This window comes from Anabrus simplex, chromosome 8, assembly GCF_040414725.1.
Source record: "Anabrus simplex isolate iqAnaSimp1 chromosome 8, ASM4041472v1, whole genome shotgun sequence".
In the NCBI taxonomy this organism is placed as follows: domain Eukaryota; kingdom Metazoa; phylum Arthropoda; class Insecta; order Orthoptera; family Tettigoniidae; genus Anabrus; species Anabrus simplex.
Window position 1 is genome coordinate 44,617,953 of NC_090272.1, and position 20,750 is coordinate 44,638,702.

General features: G+C 37.2%; 1 protein-coding gene across 1 annotated transcript in view; it reads right to left on the reverse strand.

The window, feature by feature from the left end:
* Grip128 (gamma-tubulin complex component 5) overlaps positions 1 to 20,750 on the reverse strand; it is a 334,747-nt gene that overhangs the window by 297,747 nt on the left and 16,250 nt on the right. The window contains exon 3 of the mRNA XM_067152174.2: positions 2,998 to 3,201. Coding sequence (XP_067008275.2) covers positions 2,998 to 3,201 — 204 coding nt within the window. The remainder of the gene's footprint in view (positions 1 to 2,997; positions 3,202 to 20,750) is intronic.

The window sequence follows — 20,750 nt, forward strand, 5'->3', positions numbered from 1 at the left end:
CCATAAAATTGAGCAGGGGGCCTTTTCTATAAATTTGTCTTGGCTGATATTAGTGAACTTATGGTTAGTATTGCCCATGTAATGTCCCATGGCCGAAAATCTGTTGTATTTCAGAGTGTTAACATGCTCTAAGTATGTTGTATAGAAGATCCTACCTGTTTGACCGACATAAGATATGTCATAATTATTGCAATTGAGTCTATAAACACCTGAGTTAGTGAACTTGTTGCTATGATTAATAGAATTGGTATTGTGTAAAATATCTGTGTTTCTGTTACAGGTTTTGAAGCCTATTTTTACATCATGCTTTTTAAATATGTTTGTGATTTGGTAGACTTGTTTGTTACTTAACGTAAAAGTTGATAAAAAGTTGTGATTTTTTCTTTTGTTAAGGTGGTTGAAGGTTGGTGTTTATGTTTATTAATGATTTTCTCTATAAAGGAGCTGCTGTAGCCATTAAATTTAGCTATACTGCGAATGGTGTTTAATTTATTTATTTTTTACGTTCTTCTTTAGACAGAGGGATGCTAAAAGCATTTTATCTTTTAATTCCTATCTTTAGTAATCATGTCTCAGATAAAAATAATTCTTTCTTTTATAATCTTTAAATTCCCCTCTCAGCAGCAGTCTTTCTTTTCGCATCCTTCAGCCTCACCTTAGACACCCCTGCTCTGTTATGGAGGTATTAGATTTCTTCCTTGAAGGGTTTGTGAAACGAGTGTGTAGTTTCTGGCACACCAAAATTCTGAGTCGGCTGATATGAAGTCTATGATCCGTCCAACAGTCATCAATGTTTCTAGCTGTCTTTGTGATGAGGACGTCTTTCTTGTCACGTTGTTGGGTTATGACGTAATCAATGAGGTGCCAGTGTTTTGAATGTGGGTGCATCCATGTAGTCTTGCATCTGGTTGGTAAACCGAATTGTGTTGGTGACGAGTTCATGCTCAATACCAAGAAGAAGTAATCCATTTGCATTGCAGTTTCCTATGCCTTGATTGCCTATGACATTACCCACCGGGTCAGTGTGCTCTGGGACTCACACAAGCAGGGGCGCCACTCCCTGGGCAAGGCTGCCTCTAAGAGGGTCCCTACCTGTTACCTACAAGTTTTCCGAACATAGGATATAAACCTCATGGTTTTGATCCGTAATGAATTGTGATCACAATAATAATTGTTAAATTAATGCTGTAATGGTCCACTTTTTTTCAATACTATAATATGCAATATTATTGAATTACATTACTAAACCAGGGATTAGTTTCGGCCTTGGCTGGCCATCTTCAGCCTTAATGTAATACATCTAATAACTAAACAAATGTACTAACACACAATTGACATAAGAACTAATGTACAAACACACAATTAACATTAAAATCTGGGATGAACTATGTGTAAAATCTGAAAAATAGTTCATCCCAGATTTTAATGTTAATTGTGTGTTTGTACATTAGTTCTTATGTCAATTGTGTGTTAGTACATTTGTTTAGTTATTAGATGTATTACATTATGGCTGAAGATGGCCAGCCAAGGCCGAAACTAGTCCTTAGTTTAGTAATGTAATTCAATAATATTGCATATTTTAGTATTGAAAAAGGTGACCATTATGGCATTAACTTAATAATTATTATTGTTATTCCCAAGAAGTGTGGTGGAGTAATTCTGCCCAAAAATGCTCCATGAATGACTAGAGTAGGGTTCCCAGAGTTATCTAACTATTGTATTGGGCCTAATATGCCATAAAATAAATCTAATAAAAAAGGTTTTATAGTGGGCTCTCTTTAGTTTTATTATGTAATTCTGATAGTGTAATCTGCTGGCAGGCATTGCACAATAGTAGTCCGATGTAAGTACAGTCCCAAACATCGCACCATTTGTTTACACCACCCAGGCTTGCCTTAAATTCAGTTAGGCTACAGCTAGACAGGCGGTTTTAAACCTAACGTTTTATTCCATTCACTCCGACTAGACCATGTTAAATAATGCAGTTATCTGGGCATAAAATGATAAAGGTTTCCAAACGTACCAACTACACGATGTATTTTTAATTGTTTACACCACCCAGGCTTGCCTTAAATTCAGTTAGGCTACAGCTAGACAGGCGGTTTTAAACCTAACGTTTTATTCCATTCACTCCAACTAGACCATGTTAAATAATGCAGTTATCTGGGCATAAAATGATAACAGTTGCCAAGTGTACCAGCTACACGATGTATTTTTAATGTAATTGCCTTTACTGTTGGGCCTAAGTATAGACTGTTTTGGAAGAAACTGTTTTAAAAGTAATATCAGAATTAAGCACATAATCAAAAGCAACTGTTTTGTAATTGTTGTTAGACGACGCCATAAGCAGAAACAACAGAGGACGGACATAAGACAATCAGAGTCGATGGACATCAGCAACCTGACTTCGAACATTGCTATCAACAATTATAGCCACCCTTTGGTGTTTGATGTTCTGTAGTAGACGGGTTTGTGTCCATCTGAAATGTTCTGCTTCCTCATAACCACTCTGAGGTATGTAGGCTGAGAAGATACTAGTTGCGATGTCTACCATGTCTGGCAAAATGCCTTCTCCATCATCACTTATGTTAAAGTAATCCTATCTGATCATGTGGCTCTGCGGTGTTAGTTACTGTTGCTGACATGAAGATTTGGAAGTACAGGAAAAGCCTTGGTCTGACTGGGCCTGAAAAGATCAAGTGGTAGAAATTATGGGACCAAAAATCTGCCCTTGCCACTGAAAGCTCATTTTCTCTCATAAATACTGCCGACTGTATGCTACTGTGTGCAGATCTATCACCAGTATTGCTAAGGCAACTTCGTGTTACAAAATCTGGCCACCCTTTTATAGAAAAGCAGGCGTGGCTCTGGACAAGCAAGGTTCATCAGAAGAAAGAGTTCTTTGCTGGATAATTTGGTGCTAAATCAACTTCAAAAATGTTAATATATACCAGTAAGTTAATAATTACATGTAATGTGCACAAAAAACATACTTACGCTAAGTGTGTCATCTTTGCAGACAAGTTGGAAAGCATCACTTCCCTCGTGCAATACAGCACACATCTCTGTATATAATTTCCAATCAAACTCATCTTTATGGGTCTGATCCGTTAAGTCAGTTTTAAGTCTTAAATGAGGACTGGAAGTAGGATTGTTGGACAAATTCAGCAGTAATGACAGGAGGGCCCACTGAATATCATACTGAAATTTAACAAGAACAGTTAATAGTCAAGAGAACATCATATTAACTTTCATTCAAACTACGCAAGACAGCATAATGAATGCAAAGTATGTGCACCAACTAATTTGTTTATTTTTTTGCAATTGTATGACTAACTGAAAGTATTATAATTATCATATAACTATTATGTTCAGAACTTTAACGTCAGTTACCATTCTATGTTACGTCAGGTACCACGAAATCATTTTTTTCCTAAGCATGTTGAAACTTTTGTTTCTTGTATATTATCCTTCAAGTCTGTTAAGTCAAAATAAAAATTTGTGCTGTTATTGGATTCATAACTTCAGAGATTTTGCAAGTTTTCTTCATCGTGCATATATTCTAGTCTTCGGTGTTATGTCAGTTACCCAGAGAAATGTTCTTTTCTTTAGACAATTATACATAATTTGTTCATTTAAGTACCAATTCATTCAGCCCTTTTTTTTTTTTTTTAAAGTAAAACTTTACTTAGTTTGCAAAAGACAGGTAAAGAATCCAACATGGCGCGTTTCACACTATGTCACAGCAAGGAACTCAGGGCTGCCAAGTTATGACCTTAGGTCCGGCTGATGACAAGAACATGACAAAATTTTGAGATCTCTTAAGCTAGTGACAAGACCATTAGTCAGGATTGGTTAGATCCAGACCACTGGGCTTGATTAGTTTAGAACTGGCCAGTGATAAGATCACTGAGCTGGACTGGTTAGGTCTAGCTATTGAAGAGATCACTGGGCTGGAGCAAGCAAAGGGGGACCAGGTTAGAGCCCCAAAGCATCCCACAGTCCTCTAATGTCTCCTGTGACAGTACTGACTAGTTACAAGACCATTGGCTACTAACAAGAACGCAATATAATACGATGCCATGATAGGGCCTACGTCAATTTTAAACTCCACAGTTTTATTATTTTCGCGGAATGTGGTAGCAGTGGGCGACACGACGCAAGACAATAGAAACCGCCCTGAAGGCCAATAGGAAATAATGTAAAACAAAAGCTAAAGGTTTCCACCTATTCAATACTATTTATTGTAACCTTAAAAAGTTACTAGTTTCAGTCTTGCTAGAGACTATCTGCCAAAAATCAATAAAGTTAAGGTAAAGCATGAATTATAGACAAAATTTATGAAACAAGTGTGTGTTGTTGAAATTCATTGCAAACCAAGTAAAGATTTGGATGTAAAACACTCATCAGAATCACATGTCTTGTGTAAGTTCTCAAGTTCCTTCCAATTTGAAGAATGCACTTCACAGAAGACCAAGTAAAACACTTAAAATACTAGCACTTGAAGAATCTTCTAGAATTCAGTTCAGCTGAAACAAGTGTGAACAGAATAATGTTGATCGGAAAGTGTTGAGATATTCATTTGTTTCCAATATGGATCAATGAAAGGTTTGAAAGAGCAAAAGCAAAGAAATAGAATAGAGCCGAGTTGTAGATACTTTCCGTGTATAGTGTATAAACTAAGGTGGGGCTGAGGGTGGAATGGTGGGCGATTGTTGGAGGGAATTTGAAGAAAAATAAAGAAGGGGGTTTAGAGTATTTAATTTATTTTTATTGAAAATAAGAATTAATAGATCAAATAAAGGGTTTGGTTTTATCTGATATCTCATTAAGGTTGAAATTGTGATTAGAAATTGATCCAGGTGGATGAAACAATTTTCAAAGATGTTGAGCAGAGAGCCCTTACTAACTATTTTTGAGATTTTTAGATCTTGAACAATATTCGTGAATTTATGGTTTGAGTCCATCATGTTTTCCCATAGCTGAAAATTTACATGTTCTAAGTACCCCGCGTCAAAGTTTCTACATGTTTGGCCAATATAGGCGGACGGACAGCTACTACATTAAAACATTTAACACCTGATCTATAGAATTTACTACTCCTATTATTAATTAACAGCATGGTTCATCATGCAATCAATATCCCAATGTTAAAAAAAAGATCTTATACATGAATTTAACACCATCAGAAACATAGCCAAGGCCAATGGATATAATAAACATTTTATTGAAGGAATAATAAATAAAGTCAGACATCGACTTTCCACTACCCTCACTAAAGAAGAAACTAACAAAACCTCATTTTCCACTTTCACTTTTAATAATCCACAGATACACCAGATTTCTAACGTTTAAAAAAAAGATATAAAAATAACTTTTAAAACAGAATAATAACGCATCAATTCTACACAACACAAACTCAATTAATAATAATAGTAGTAATAATAAATTCTATAGATCATGGAAACCTCTGTGGCTCAGACGGCACCACGCCGGCCTCTCACCACTGGATACCGTGGTTCAAATCCCGGTCACTCCACGTGAGATTTGTGCTGGACAAAGCGGAGGCGGGACAGGTTTTTCTCCGGGTACTCCGGTTTTCCCTGTCATATTTCATTCCAGCGACATTCTCCATTAAAATTTCATTTCATCTATGTCATTTATCATTGCCCCAGGAGTGCGTCAGGCTTCGGCAGCCAACACATTTCCTATCCTCGCCGCTAGATGGGGGCTTCATTCATTTCATTCCTGACCTGGTCGAATGACTGGAAACAGGCTGTGGATTTTCATTTCGTTTTCTATAGATAAGGTGTTTATAGCTTATGCTTTAATGTAGTAGCTGTCCGTCCACATATATCGACCAAAAAGGTGGAAACTTCGACATGAGGTAGTTAGAACATGTAAATTCATGTAAATATTATAGATATTCAGCTATGGGAAAACATATGATGAACTCAAGCCATAAATTCATGAATATTGATCAAGAGCTAAAAATCTTAAAAATGGTTAATAAGGGGGCTCAGCCCAATATCTTTGGAAATTGTTTCATCCACCTAGTTCAATTCGTTAATCCCAATTTCAACCTTAATGAGAAATCAGAAAAATCGAACCCTATTTAATCTTAATATTTTCAATTTAAAAAAATAAAATTAACTACTCTAAACCCCCTTCTTTAATTTTCTCCAAATTCCCTCCAACAATCACCCACCATTCCACTTCCCCCAGCCCCACCTTAGGCTACACTATACCTCCCATCTACAACTCGGCTCTATTCTATTTCTTTGCTTTTGTTCTTTCAACTTTTTCAATGATCCATATTGTAAACAAATGAACAACACTTTTTCCCCCTGTGCGTGGGGGCAGTAGAATAACACCTACAGCATCCCCTGCGTGTCATAAGAGGCAACTAAAAGGGGTCCCAGAGGCTCTCAACTTTGGGACACGGACTGGAAACCATGGGGCACTTAGCTGATTCCTAGCATTGCTTCCACTTATTTGTGCCAGGCTCCTCACTTTCATATATCCTATCCGACCTCCCTTGGTCAACTTTTGTTCTTTTCCGACCCCAGCGGTATTAGAGCACTCGAGGCCTAGGAAGACTTTCATTTTCACGTCCTTCGTGGCCCTTGTCTTTCTTTGGACGATACCTTTATTTTTCGAAGTTCTGGACCCCTTCTATTTTTTATTTTTTCCTCTCTGATTAGTGTTACATAGAGGATGGTTGCCTAGCTGTACTTCTTAAAACAATCACCAGCACCACCACCACCACCACCACCACTCTCAACACTTTCCCATCAACATCATTCTGTTCACACTTGTTTCAGATGAACTGAATTTTAGAAGATTCTTCAAGTGCTAGTATTTTAAGTGTTACACCTGGTCTTCTGTGATGTGCATTCTCCAAATTGGAAGAAAAAATGTCAAGGGGATGCCCAATATATAAAGCCAGAAATAATTCAGATGTACAAAATTACAGACCCATTTCCATAATATCTGCCTTCGTAAAAGTTTTCGAAACAATTATTTATTTTCGGATTTTTAATCATGTTAAAAGCTACATTTCGATGGCCTAGATTGAATACCTCGTATCTCACAAAGTTCTTCCTGTCCAGCCACATTTGGATATGCAGTCCACCAGAACAATGTTCGTTGGGTTCATTTTCCTATGCTGACGCATAAAGGAAAATTAACCTTTTAAAAATTATACTCTAGGAGTTAGTAAATACGTCACACAGACATACTTTCCTATAGTACGGTACTGTAAGGTTCATTTTCCTTCACACATCGCCATAGTAATAAAGAACACAATGAACATTGTTCTGATGGACTGCATATTCATGTGTGGCTGGGAGGCGTGACCAGTCTTAAGGGAAATAACGGATAGGAAGAACTTTGTGAGATACAAGGTTTTCATTCTAGGCCATCGATTTCACCCTATCAGCATGGATTCTATCCTGGTAGGTCAACTATCACAAACCTATCAAATCTAGTTCAGGATGTGGCTAATGTTTTAAACAGTCATAAATCCGTTGATGTGATTTATATGGACTTTGAGAAAGCGTTTGACAAGATTGATCACACTGTGCTTTTGAGAAAACTATCGGGATTTGAATTTAACAATCCTATGCTAAAACTTATATCCTCCTATTTACAAAACAGATATCAATTTGTCACCTATCATCAGACCAAATCTTTTGTGTTCAATGTTAATTCAGGTGTACCTCAAGGTTCAAATTCAGGAACTCTTGAGTTCATGTTAAGTATAAATGATTTGCCAGATGTTGTTGTAAATTCCAAATGCCTCATGTTTGCTGACAATCTTAAGTTGTACAAGGAAGTATCATATGTTAGTGACTGCATTTCTCTACGCAGGGACATTGAGAATATCTACATGTGCAGCATCATGAATAAAATCACATTTAATATCAGCAAATGCTTCGTGATGACTTATTCTACGATGAATGATCCTTTTCAGTGTGAATACTTGATGAACAGACAGAATCTAAAACGAGTCGAGTCCGTAAATAACTTAGGAGTTACAATGAGTAGTAACTTATCATTCAGTGCACACATTGAAATAATAGTAAATACAGCACTCAAACAACTAGGTTTTATCATACAAAACGGGAAGGACATAAAAACATGTTTTTTCTATAACTCATTCATGAGGTCAAAATTAGAATATGCATCCGTTATATGGATGCCAAATTACAAATCATATATAATTATAACTGAAAAGGTTCGAAAGAGATTCTTATGGTTTATTTATTACAAGAAGCATAATCAGTCAGCATATAAGTTGAGAATATCATATAGTCACTTATTAGAAGAATTTAGCTACAATTCATTAAGCACTCGCCAAGAATTGTACCAACAACTGTCTCTACACAAAATTATAAATCAAACTTGCGTAACGGGATGTACTTTTACAATCCCTTATCCAACATATTAATTCATAAAAATTCACCATTAGTAAGGATGTGTGGTACGTTTAATGACTTATTCAGAAACCATGACATGGATCTCTCAATGTCCCTAACAGACTTCAAAAAATGTCTAATGATTTTCTTTTCTTAAACAATCTTCAAAAATGGCATCTCATAAAAAGAAAATAGCACTCATTACACTATCTCTTTGTCAATAATCCAAATGGAATTAAATTGTCTATAAACTTCGAGATATTTTTACACTGGTAATCATGCACCTGACCTGTTTGCATATGTATGTGCCTGGACATAAAGTTTTAGTTCTTCCTACTTATGTATTCAGGAGCCAGTAATTGCAGCACTATCTAATCCTGATCTGTATACAACCTATTGTTGTTTTTGTCATTTTTCTTCTAAATTTGTTTATTATAATTTTTCAAAATCTGTTGTTAATTTTTCGTGATCTTTTTCTGTTTTGCAATATATATCATTGTACTATATTTTGTAATGCCTGTTGTAATTGGAGTGCAACTCCGTTACAGACATGTCTCATAAGTAAATAAATAATCAGCTGATGCAATTACAAAAATACAACAACCAAAATGAGCTTCATACATCTGACGATAGACAACTCATCAACGGAAAGAGAGAAATTGCTGAAAATCAGTCTGCAACCCCGTATATTAGCATCTAGCTCCAGGTAGCTACCTAGGGTTTATGCAGAGGTGGACACATGCCAAAGTACCAGGTGGTTTACACTCCCAGGTAGTTTACGTCCCGTGTAGCTGCCATCTAATTTACCAGCAGATGGCTGAACCACCTGTAAGTAAGAATACTTCTAGGGATGGGTTGGTTCGTCCTTGGTAGGCATAAAGGAAGGACCTCTACTCTCATCTACTTAACCCCTTGGGTATGACGTCCATAGATGTTTTCACGCTAGGCTTCTACAGTGGGTATGACGGCGTTAGTCGATCGTAAAATTTATCGCGTATTTATCTTGAGGGTGAAGGCATATGGATTTTCCATGGAATCTATCGCATTAGTTGATTATGTTTTCTACGAGAACACGCTGTGTATTGTATTTTAGAGCTGTTACAGCTTCGTGAAATGTATTTGTTTTGGCGCCTTGCACAAAGTTCCCGTGCAGTCATTTATGTCGCGAAGCATGGCTTCCAAACGTAAAGTAATCGGCTTAATTGTGCGGGTATTTCAACAGTTTCAGAAGTGGGGGGTGATGATGAGGTATCTTCTTTATCTGATGACGAGTGATTCATACTGATGAAGAGGACAGTGAAAGTGATCCTGAAAATGAAAGTGAAGTTGTTCCAGATGAACCAAGTGACGTGGACGACGTTCAAAATGTAACTCAGCTGGCTCACTTCGTTGCAAATGGTGCCCCGAGACTAAGCTTTGCTTTTAAGGATGTAAATAAGATAAATACAGACTTTAGTGACGTGCACAATGTCGCAGAATACTTCACTGCGTTAGTAGGTGATGATATATTTCAGTTATTAGCTGAACAGACTAACTTGTATGCTAGCCAATTTTTAGCTGCTAACCCTAACCTAAAACCACGATCCCGAGCGAGAAGCTGGAAAGACATAAATACTGATGAAATGAAAACTCTCCTTGGACTTCTTCTACAGGGTGTCATTCACAAACCAGAAAACAGTCTCTACTTCACAAAACGTGAAACAAATTTTCCTCCATCTATACTCCTCTGGAGAGGAAGCACAGCAGATTTGGCATGAAACTCTACGAATTGTGAGAGTGTAGTTCTGGATGTTTGGAAATTTGCTGTGTATACTGGTAAGGATACTCTATATGGTCAGAACCGTCCAGGAGCGAGTACAACCGCAAGAATAGTTCTTGAACTCAGTGATGAGTTACTAGACAAGGGATATTGTTTGTACCTTGATAACTGGTATACTAGCCCGACATTGGTAGATAAGCTTTGTGAAAGGAAAACTGATGTTGCAGGGACCATGAGGACTAATAAAAAGGAGTTTCCAGACTTCGTGAAGAAGGCAAAATTACAGAAGGGTGAAAGAGTTTCAGGTTATCGAAAGAAACAGATGATAATGAAGTGGAAAGATAAGCGTGATGTCACTCTTGTAAGCACTTTCCATGATGATTCCATAGAGGAGATGAACTCGAGAAAGGGAGTTATTGAGAAACCAGTGGTAGCCCTGGACTATAATAAGAATATGGGAGGGGTGGATAAGAACGACAGTCAACTTCACAGCTATAAAGTGCTCGAGAACGTCTCAAGAAGTATTACCAAAAGATGTTCCGATACTTGATTGATATGGTTTGCCTAAATGCCTACGTCCTCTACAAGAAACAAGGCAGGAAACTTCACAGACTCGATTTCCAATTGAAACTTGGTGAGATATTGTCATTGCCTTGAGGGATGGTGCAGCCAACAATGGGTCGACCTTCTAAATCACCAAGGCCATCTTGTCACCTCAGCCGCTGCTTCCCGGAAGATATTCCCACCCCAGCATCAAGAAAAAAACCTCTCTGAAGGTGTGTTGTGTGTTGGTCCCAAGGGAAGATGAAGGAAACATCATACTGGTGTCCTGACTGTGAAAAGACTTTGTGCGTAACACCTTGTTTCCACCTATATCACACAGATAACAATCCACAAAATCTATAATCATCTGGATTCAGAACAATGTAAATAATGTTAGTAACCTATCTGGATTCATAACAATGTACATAATGTTAGTATCCCATCATTGAAGAATAATAATTACTAATTGTGTACACATTTATGAAGGAAATATTTAAATATCACAAAGTGGGGAAAAAGTACTCAGGACAGGTTACGCATGTGGAGAATTTGGTACCCAGTTAAGGGGTTAAGGTATCGTTTCACATCATTTTTGCATTATTTTCACCTGGTAACATGAAGGAATAGTAACCATCGAATTTCATGACTATTTCTGACTTAAATGGAAGATAATATTTATCTTAGGGTAAATCAGGAGTCAAATTAGGTGACACTCAATAAACATTATTATTAAAACAGATATATATATATATATATATATATATATATATATATATATATATATACATACAACTATTTTGCTGCAGACATGAACTTCTTCTGTGGTACTGAGCTCATTTGTGTCGTCTTTTGTTATCCGTTTTTATAGGGCCCAGGGCTGACACCACAAAATGTCAAGTGCTACATCTGTGAATTCTGAATATCTCCATCCATCATGACTAGCACAGAAGGGCAAAAAATGGAGGTGAAAAGCGTTAATAATAATAATAATAATAATCGTATGGCCTCAGCTACCGTGTGCAGACATTTCAATTTGACGCCATCTGGCTGTCTGCTCGTCAATTTCGACGTTCCGTTTTACTCTAGGCCCCCACTAGATGGCAGACCGACCAAACCGAAACTCTCTTGGGCGTCTAAGGCTGAGATTTAATGAATTTTGTCGGGTAAACACCAAATGTGTCACCAGAGATCTTTTACATGCCGACATCGTACGACATGGAGTGTCGAATGGACTTTTTTCCGCCCTTCAAAAACCCGACTACCTCTGCCGGATTTGAACCCGCTATCTTGGGATCCGGAGGCCGACACTCTACCGCTGATCCACAGAGCGTTGATGATAATATAACCTTCTTTACCAAGGAAAATTAGAGTATTCTTATTATAACTGCAAGATCTAAGGCTAAACGATGTATTTCACCAAAAACATGACCCCTGGACCAATAATATTATTAATTAATGAATTATTGGCAAAAGTCAACAGAGTGGCAAGGATCAGCGAAACTTCACAAAATAATAATCAAGCAAAGCAAAGAACTGTGGAAAGACTTCACATGCACAAAAAAGAAGACATACTAAAGCTCAGTGATGTAGTAAATTGAAAGAGATCAGTGGCACACATACCACTAGGGGTATGCAGGGTCGTCTCAAGAGGTGAGCAAATTTATCAAAGCCTTTTAACTGTTTGCAGTGAGCAGTTCAAAAAAAAAGAGCTGAGTCTGCTCATTTTCAGTAAAATCTTGTTTTAATTTAACGTTTTTGTCTACCACTACACAGTCCCCTTTCCTAACTATTCATTCCATTGTACCTTCCATTGATTAGGTAGGTTTATGTAAAAATGCTTATTTATGCTGCATTGCTCTTTTTTCAATTTTTTACCAGGTGCGTAGCTGTGAGCTTGTATCTGGGAGATAGTGCGTTTGAGCCCCCACTCCAGCAGCCCTGAAGATGGTTTTCCATAATTTCAGATTTCACACCAGACAAAAGATGGGGCTGTACCTTAATTAAAGCCATGGCTGCTTCCTTCCCATTCCTAGGCCTTTCCTATCCAATCGTCGCCATAAGACTATCTGTGTCAGTGAGACTTAAAGCACCTTGTAAAAAAAAATTCACTTTTTTGTTTTGAAATTTCAATTTATTTTCAGTAGCAGTGTATACAGTACAATATTAATGGTTGCATTTATAATTATACGTGTGTGCGCGCGCACGCGTGAAAAAAATTGTTGCTAGGCAATAAAAACCTCGTAATTCCACTCAGAGAAAAGTACGGTTCTTCATTTGCATTGTGAAGGCTTGCCACACTGCCTGAGAAGGGAACAAAAGACTCCAACTGTCCAATAACTTGACTACAGTTGAACAATAAAAATGACAGGAACAGTTCTCCGGCCATTGCCAACTGCTCAGTTTTGGGCTTCTTCCTTAAACTTTACTCCGAAGGAATTACAAGGTTTCCTTTGCCCAGTGATGATATACAATACATTATTGTTATTATGGGGGAATAGTGGTGTAGCGGCGACCATGCGGTTTGATTCCTGATGTTGCTGGGGTGGGATATTGAGTTGAAAATCCCGTGGTGTCAGGAAGGGCATGCAACCTTAAATCCCCAGCCATGAGTCTTTCATGGCTCAGTGTGTTGAGCAAGCGGGATAAGCTGTGTGAGATGATTATTACGATTAAGTTTATAGTTAATATTATTTGGCATCCAGCAATGATTATTTAATATTTCTGATATAATCGCAATATACTCGTACTTCAGGGGTACGAAGGTAAAACAATTGGATTTTGGGGGTACGCCAACCAAAAAGTTTGAATACCACTGCAATAGATACTCCTAATGTACAGTATATAATTATTTATGCTTTAATAATAATATTTATAAGTGTCACCAAATTTTACTCTTGATTTACCCTAAAAAATTACCTTCCATTTAAGGACCGGTTCTACCACCTAAGGGTAAAGTAGAGCGTAACTTGCCCTCTGTGTAAAAGGATATTTCCGTTCGAACACTCCCAGGTAGCGCTATCCGCAGTATAAATCATAGTTACCTGGTGCGTAATTTATTAGTCACTTCGAGGGCCCGATAAGACTTTACCTGCCAGGCAATTTTTGAGAGCTGAATATTATCAGCTGCATTTCTGGTGACATACAGCTTAAATTAGCTTAGTATACCAATAAAAGCAAGATACCGTAACAGTGATCGATATTGTATTGCAGGATTTTGAACATTAATGCTTCCCTTGATTTGCAACCGTCGCACCAGCCACGGCCAACTCAAAGTTCCAGCCTGCTACACATGACAGTTCCAGAGTGATGACGTCAGCCATTTAGTGCATTGGTATAAAGGTACGAGTAGGGTTGCCATAAGGTTCAGGATGAAATTCAGGACACCAACATCGACAAGTTCCAACCATACGTGCAGTCACCACGGGAGCACTTGCCCCCATACATATACTGGTACGGGGACGCAATCGTGTTTTTTCTCCCGTAAGAATATTTGATATTTTCATCCAGGTCCTCATGTTCAAGACCAAAAGTCGGCACCTATGGTTCCAACAAGTATATTTGGGTAATTCCATATGAACTGTCCCATCCGTTACCAAAAGACATACTTGTTATATGATGTTAATGTTAAAAATCAAATTGAGAAATAATAAGAAATCTTTTTTTTTTGCTAGGGGCTTTACGTCGCACCGACACAGATAGGTCTTATGGCGACGATGGGATAGGAAAGGCCTAGGAGTTGGAAGGAAGCGACCGTGGCCTTAATTAAGGTACAGCCCCAGCATTTGCCTGGTGTGAAAATGGGAAACCACGGAAAACCATTTTCAGGGCTGCCGATAGTGGGATTCGAACCTACTATCTCCCGGATGCAAGCTCAAATAAGAAATCATACTTTATGTAAAGCACCTACTTTACAGACCACTCCAAAATTATATAATATTCAACGTTATTTGCATAGATTTTTAAGTAACAGATGAGACAGCTCATGTGGAATTACTAATTTCTCAATAACAAGGATAAGTGAAAACTAAAAACAGCATTTATGTACCTTTGCTTAACCCTTTCACACCCACTCCCAAGTTAACTCGGGAACCTGTGTGTCTTTTGCTGTCCCAACCACGAGTTAACTCGTATTTTAAATTTCACGCTCTCTCCCAGTCACGTGTTTAGTCTCTTCTTCTTGCCTTATTCTTTGACAGCTGCCTTTAGTCGAGCAAGATGGCTACATCCACTAGTAAACAAAGTTAAATGGAAGATGATGTTTTAGGTACTGATGATGATTCTGACTATTACGAGGATAGTAAAGGTTATATCTTAGTAAATGATTCTGTGGAAAGTTATAGTAGGAGTGATTTATCTGGAGGTGAGGAGGAGGAAGAGGAAGCGAACAATCAGCCTGCTCATATGGTGTACACCCATGCATGGAAATTTATCACACAGTCGTAAAATTTTGATGAAAATGTGAAGAAATAATGTTTTAATGTCATATTTTCGTAAAACTTCGTAAATGTTGTAAACATCAGCCTATTTCATCTAGTATCGAAATATCCAAAATAACCTGGGATGGAACATACATAAGCAGGGAAGATACCTGGGAGTGAAAAGGTTAAAGATAATTACGACACAGAAGTGCCCTGATGCTGATACCAATCGTACTTTTCCGTAATTGACACACTTTTTAGCAACTCATCACTTTTTAAATGTAATCATGAAATTCCTGCCAAGATATTTCTTTAAAATTGTATTGCAGCAATAATATTGATTTAACAGATTCTGCTTTCAGTCTATTTCTGTCACCTGTCCATTGTGAATTCATTAAAGAAAAGCTTCTTTCCACACATGCATTATGGCCAGGTAAACAGAAATAGAACTGAGCCAGTTTAAGCAATTCAGAATATTGCTCGCAGGATTTACATTGCTTTAAAAACTGAACCCATTTGTTACTTGCTTACATGGATACAAAATAATTTTCATCATTATTCAACATGCTGCTCCCAGGCAGAAGTAGATAGCGTCAGCGTAGGTCAAGTCTATTACCATGATGTCAGGTAATGACGTCAGACTCTGCCTCAGTATGACCAACCAAAATAATTCCATTCCCTTTCAAAAACATTTGAGCAAAATTTAAAATAATTTATGCTGATTTCTAAAATTTACGACATTTTTGGATTTTAAAAATATTCAGTCACGACTTCGGGACATGTGCTCAAATTCAGGACAATCCCACTTTTTCAAGACATATGGCAACCAGAGGCACACGTCTTGATTTTCGTGGTAGTTTGGTAGCACGTTTATGACCGTACTAACACAAATAAGCTCTTCTCATGAACATTTTGGACCTGGATTTTATTCCCATAGAAATTCATTTTCGCATACATTTCTTCAAGATGTGGACTAACGTTATCTGTGATGTGATTTATATCATGCACTACTCACATTTTCGACGTTTGAGTATGTGATTCTGCTCATTTGAATTTTACGTACGTGCCAACTACCACGTGTGCTTTGGCTGTGAGCACTGTTTGCTGCTGCCCTCTACTGAAGGAAGTTTGTATTTCCTTGCCTCGCCCTAACCAATTGCGCAGCTTGTTTGGCGCACCTCTAGGCGTGACTTGCCAGCCTGTTGTTGCTGAAGCGAGTGAACTGGGAGTCTACTGCCAACATGGAGGGCGAACAAACTCTTGTCTCTCGCTTCGCTGTAAACCCAGCCGACCCAATGGATCCGGGCTGATTTCGAGGATACGTGGGGGTTAATTTCCCCTGAATGGCTTTCATCACTGTTTGATTTATTTCTGGAGCACCTTTGTTTTGGTATTTTTTGGATTATTTTATGTCTACTAGCCTCATCGTCGTAAGTATGGCGAGCGCCTTGCATCTTCGAATGGAACCTCAAGACTGTAAGTTTTAAATAATTTTCTTCGGCTTCACATCTATTGAAATTGAAATAATAACATTAAGTTATTTATTAGACCACCTAATCAATACAAAATCGTCTTGGATGATTTACATAAATTTGTTAGCTAATGGTGGGACATGTTTCGCCTTCCCTGAAGGCATCATCAGCCATAGTCTTAACCTTAAATTAAAAATAAGCGTCTAAATAACATGTGGTGATGAAATGAATTTTAAAATCTTGAAGAGATCTGAAGTAAAATAACATTAAAAATAACAATGATGGTTTGAAAATACAATGTGATGAGATACAATAGTGGAAGTATTAGCAAAATTAACATTGGAAGGCTGCTAAAATAAGTACAATGGATAAAATAACAGATTGTTATACAACCAGTAGTAAGATTGCATAAAAGTAAAGTTGATAGTCATGGCGGTTATAATTAGACGATGGCGAAAAATCTTATATAATTAAAGTAAAGAGGAGAGAATAAAAGTCAAAGTTAGTCGTGAGATCAGAAGTTCATCATGATCTTGAAGATAAAAGACGAAAGTCAGATGCATATGGTGAAGTTGTAGAACACGTTGAGGATATGAAGTTGGTGAATAGAAGTTGAAGAACAGTTTCAAATAGGATCACTATGGACCATCTCAAAATTTGAAGTGATGTTCAAATGTTGTAAATTGTGAGTTTGTAGATATTCTAGTTGAAAAAGCATATACGAGTGGAATCTGTAAATGGAAGCAAGAAACGTAGAGTTAATTGTGTGAAAAGATATTTGAAAAATATTGAAGTAGAATCGTATGCACTTACCATTTGACGGTGACAAAGATAGCTTGTAATATTATGAGTTAGAAGTATTTGCAACAGTAGACTTCTTGCTACGTGTGTTGTAACTGAAGTTTTGTGCTGGAGGGGGATCTGTTTGCGTTGACGTAACTATTGGAGGGGGGCTGCTATTGGTGGGAGGGAAGGAAGAGAGTGTATTACTGCGCGTGTTGTAACGGTGTGAGGCTATTGGAGGGAGCGATGTTCCGGTGGGTGTGGCTATGGGTTTATTGGTTGTATTTGAATTAGAGGTACTAGCGGCGGGGGGAAGGGAGGGGGGTATATTAGCTGTAGGGGAGGTGGGAACTCTAATTGATGTGAGGTTGAAGATTTTTAAGAATTTGTTGGTGAGGGAAGTTGATTCTCGTAATAAAATAAGAATCTGTTCATACAAGGGGCTTTTATCAATAGTGTCATTTAGATTTTTACCTTTATTAAAATGTTGGTCGAGGAAAATAAATAAGTTTTCATATTCTGTCATGAGTTTGCTTTTATCGACTCTTTTTAGGATATGGAGGTCTTGTTCTATTGTGGTGAATTTATGCCCGGTGTCCCTCATATGGTTGGCCATTGCGGAGAATTTGTTGTGTCTTTGGGCATTGTAATGCTCGGCGTATCTGGTAAAGAAACTGCGGCCAGTTTGGCCAACATAAGAAAAATTACATGTAGAGCATTTCAATCTGTATATTCCTGATCCAGAGTAACTATTGTCTGTGATGTTGATAGAGTTGTGATTGAAGAATAAATTACGATTAGTGTTTTTTGTTGTGTAGGCTATTTTTATTTCGTGCTTCATTAATGAATTGGTTATTGGGTAAATGCTATGGTTAGTGAACGTGAATTTAGCGTATTTAGGTTTGACGGGTTTTAATGGAGTTAAATTGGTAGCTAGTTTCAGTTTGGTTTTATTGATGATTTTATCAATCATATTCGTGTTAAATCCATTGAATTTAGCTATTTCCTTGATGAATAGTAATTCTTTCTTTAAATTAGTAGAGGACATAGGGATCTTTAATGCTCTATATATTAAACTGTGATAAGTGGCTTTTTTATGTGAGTTGGGATGTAAAGAATCATTTTTTATGGTTGTTGGAGAAAAGGTGGGTTTTCTGTATATTTGGAAGTCGAATTTGTTCAATGCTCGTGTGATTTTGATATCTAAGAAGTTCAAAGAGTTATTAAACTCATCTTCTTTAGTGAATTTAATATTATTATCTAAGTTGTTGAGGAATGATAGTATGTTATTGCTGTTGTTGATTTGTTTATCAATGATAGCTATGGTGTCATCAACATAGCGATGCCAAAGACAGAGTCCGTTGATGTTATTAATAATCTTACTATGTTCGAGATTATCTAAGTATATATCGGCTAGTATTCCAGATAACGGGTCTCCCATCGCTAGACCTTCTTGTTTGTAAATTTTCTTATTGAAGGTAAAATAGTTGTTGTCTAAAACGAAATTAAGTAATTTTAACCATTCATCAATTTCGATTTTACTCAATGTGCTATGTTTCAACAGATTGTTTTTTATGATGTTAATAGTATTGTTGATAGGGATATTAGTATACATGTTGGTGATGTCAAAAGAACATAAAACGTGGTTTGGTTGTAGACTGAACTTATTTAGGGAATTACAAAGTTCGATCGAGTTCTTTATGGGGTTGGAGTTGTGAAATTTGAAGTGTTTTTTTAGGAATTTGTGTAGGAATTGAGAGGTTTTATAGGTAGGACTATTGATACTATTAATTATAGGCCGAATGGGGACATCATTTTTATGAATTTTGGGCAGTGATCTCACTGTAGGTAATTTTGGGTTCATTACAGTTAATTTCTGATAATCTTGATCATTTAAAATGAAGTTAGAATTTTTAAGAAGGTTCTTTAAGTTACGCTGTATTTTGTTTGTTGGATCTTTGTTAATTAAGGTATAGGTATTGTCTGAAAAAAAGGTTTCAGTTTTATTGATGTAATCTTGTTTGTTCATTATTACTATGGTGTTGCCCTTATCTGCTTTTGTAATTACTACGTTGTTGTTATGGATTTTGGATTTTAGGTTTAGAATTTGTTTCGAGACATTGAAGTTATTATTAGATGTTATCTCATCCAAGACGATTTTGTATTGATTAGGTGGTCTAATAAATAACTTAATGTTATTATTTCAATCTAATATCATCAATACGGACCAGAAATGATATTTATTACATGTAATTCACATCTATTGGCGCTTCAGTGAAGAATTTTAAAAAGTGTATTATGTGTCGTGTGGAACATATTTCCTCAATCTTAATACGGTAAAAGAAATTGTTTGACAACTTCTATTCACGAATGATTATTATTCTTTCTTGCGAACCGGCCAAACTTAGGACCACGCCAATACCACTTCACTTCCTTCTTATCATCCCTTCTTCCTTCCTCTTTCTCCACAGTACCTTCATTCTTTCAGAACATTGCGCTCTTCTCTCTTCAGTCCATCTTCCCCCTCTGTGCTCTTTCTTTTCTTCAACAAGAACTTTTATGTTGGAAAGTCTTTTCCTGAATTGGTCTCCATCACGACATTCTTCATCTGCAATTCCTAACCTCTTGAGTTCTTCCTTCATCTGTTTGACATATCCCCCCCTGGCTCTTCAAGTAGTATATTTTACTAAAAATTTGTTTATTTAACCTTGCTGGATCCATTCTGACCATGTGTCCATAGAATCGCAGCCATCTTTTCCTTATTGTTGTTTCCAGATCTTCTGTTCTTTTGTATATCTCCTTATTTGATTGTAATCTGTAGTTTCCCTCTACCACTCTTGGGCCGTAAATCCTCCTTAATATTCTCCTTTCCATCTTTAGTAGTTTTTCCAGGTTCGTTAGTGTTGCTGTTTCCACCCCATACAGAATCACTGGTTTTACCACAACGTCATAATGTCTTAGTTTGGCATTGATGGAAAGATTCTTTTTGTTGTAAATGGCTTTGGTGGCAGTGTTTAGCCTTTCCAACTTAAGTCTTCTATCTTCCATGGCCTCTTTATCCATCCCGTTGCTGCTGATAATCTCTCCCAGGTATTTAAACTGCTTTGCGACCTTCACTTCGCCATATTCCATCTTCATTGTTCTCTTCACATAATTCCTGTCCGTGCTCATCTCTGTTTTTGTGAAGGAGATTTTTAAACCTGTTTTCTCGGCTATCTCCTGTAGTTCATTTATCTGTGTTATTGCTTCCTGTTCTGTCTCAGCAGAGAGTGCCAAATCATCAGCAAAGGCCAAACACTTGGGTTTGACATGTTTATTTTTACTACCTATTATAGCACCTGAGTCATTATGTTTC